At 39.1% G+C, this 2,271-nt stretch overlaps 1 protein-coding gene across 1 annotated transcript; it reads left to right on the top strand.

The window, feature by feature from the left end:
• Nucleotides 1-498: 498 nt before the first annotated feature.
• On the top strand, nucleotides 499-897 carry LOC115720232 (uncharacterized). The gene has a single exon (XM_030649389.2). The coding sequence runs from the start codon at nucleotides 499-501 to the stop codon at nucleotides 895-897; it is 399 nt and encodes a 132-aa protein (XP_030505249.2).
• The last annotated feature ends 1,374 nt before the right edge of the window (nucleotides 898-2,271 follow it).

The following is a 2,271-nucleotide window of genomic DNA, read 5'->3' as shown; positions in this document are numbered from 1 at the left end:
TACATAGCTAAAGTTAAAAGCTATTTAGAACAGCTACAACATTTCACGGTTGAGAAAATCCCAAGGGAAAGTAACGTCAACGTCGATGCCCTGGCTAAGCTTGTGTCAACCCAAAAGATTGACATTCTAGAGTCTGTGCCAATGGAGTTCTTAGCTCAGCCAACCATTGCGAGTAATCAAATGTTGCTAGTAGGACGTGAGGAACCCTCTTGGATGACACCATACGTTGAGTACATCCAACCAGGGAAGTTTCCCTTGGACAAGAAGGAGGCTTGGAGAATCCAATATAAAGCCGCTAGATATGTTTTAATGGATGAGATTCTATACACAAAGGAGAATCCGAGAGTCATGTAGGAGGCTATTCGATGTCGAGGAAAGTATTGAAACAAGGATACGACTTGCCTATTTTGGAGAAATGCAATGATGTTTGCAAAAAAGTGTGATAAATGTCAAAGACACGCCAACTATAGTAGGCGCCTTCCAATCAAACTTACAAGCATGACTAGTTTGTGGCCGTTTGCCATGTGGGGAATCGATCTGATTGGGGCTTTACCAATAGGTAGGGTCGTGGCAAAAGATACTATGGTGGCAATAAATTATTACACCAAATGGGTAGAAGTGGAGGCCTTAGTCCACATCACCGCTAAGCAAGTTGTATCTTTCATCAACAACTTCTTTATATGTAGGTTTGGGGTGCCTTACAAAATTATCACTGATAACAGAACCCAATTTGGAGGGGACTTGCTAAGTTCCTATTACTTTGAGAGAGGCATTGAGAGGGGACTGTCAGCAATAGTACACCCCCAGGCTAATGGGCAAGTTGAGGCAGCAAACCAAATAATCAAAAAGAACCTCAAGACAAAGCTAGAAAATCTTAAGGGCAGATGGGGTAGATGAGTTGTTGAATGTACTCTAGGCGTACATGACCATGCCCCGCTCCACCATAGGTGAAACTCCTTTTACCTTGGCATACGGGTGTGAGGTTGTACTCCCCATCGAGAAGAAACTCAACTTATTTTGAGTGAAGAATTTCAATGAAGTAACAAATGAAAAATCAATGGCAAAAAGTTTGGTTCTCTTGGAGGAGAGAAGAGAAGTTGCTGAAATGAGGTTTGTAGTCTATCAACAAAGGGCAGCGCGATACTATAATTCAAGAGTTCGCATGCACACCTTCAAGACTGGAGACTTGGTGCTAAGGAAAGTCCTCCCAAACACTAAGGATTCGGGGGCAGGAGTGTAAGGAGCCAACTAGGAAGGCTCCTATCAGATTGTAAAGGTCATCCCACTAGGAACCTACAAATTGGACCGCATGGATGACACATTGATACCAAAGGCATGGAATGCAGCACATTTGAAGAAGTACTATTGTTGAAAAGGTGAGTCAAAAGTATCCTTTAGTTATTTGAGTTGGTAAGAATCAAGGATGAATATTGCATTGAAATCGTTCAATCATACTATATCACATGTAGTCAAAGTAATACCTCACTTCCTTCAAAAAAAAAAAAAAAAGAGAATACAAGAAAGAAACTGTGTGCAAAACTCAAGTGTATAGTACCATGAATGACGCTACACACTTGTGAGACAAGGGAGAAAAGTAAAAAAAAAAAAATTAAATCGATAAGGAGTAGCGACCCTTGGTCGACAAGAGAAATACACTTACTTCTCCCTACAAAAGTTACTTAGCCAAAAGTGATCTTGAAAGACACTCATGGCCTAATGCTGAAACGAGAGGGACACCTCTCGGGCATAAGAAAACACTCATAAATCAAGAGGGTAGCACAATCAAGTACAATAAGCCCCCTCCTATATGAGAAAAAGGATAAATAAATAATAAGAGGATGAGACCGCGCGAAGAGTAATATTCACTCGAATGAAAATCTGCTTACCATAACAAGAAAAGTCACTTGGCAAAGAGTAACACCAAGGGTCACTCGGCCATTGCCAATTACAAATGTCAAAAATAATGAAAATAAAAATGAGAGTTTGTTGCGATATTTTGCACATGCAAGTGTACGTATCGTTATAAGTAGTAAACTCACCAAGAGTGAGGTCGATCACACAGGGAGTGTAGTTAAGTACGTTAAAATTAAACGTTACTTCTATTTGGTTAAATAAAAATAAAGAAAGAATTAAAAATAAGATACTAATAAGAAACAATTATTCAAGAGAATTGAAAGTTAATAAAAACTAGGGCTTCAACTTCAATTGTTTCTATTGAATATGGCCTAATATGATTATTTTCCTAATGTTAATTTCTATGCAATAGCAGGT

The sequence above is a fragment of the Cannabis sativa genome, chromosome 2 (assembly GCF_029168945.1).
Source record: "Cannabis sativa cultivar Pink pepper isolate KNU-18-1 chromosome 2, ASM2916894v1, whole genome shotgun sequence".
NCBI lineage: Eukaryota > Viridiplantae > Streptophyta > Magnoliopsida > Rosales > Cannabaceae > Cannabis > Cannabis sativa.
This window is presented reverse-complemented; position numbering and strand designations above follow the sequence as displayed.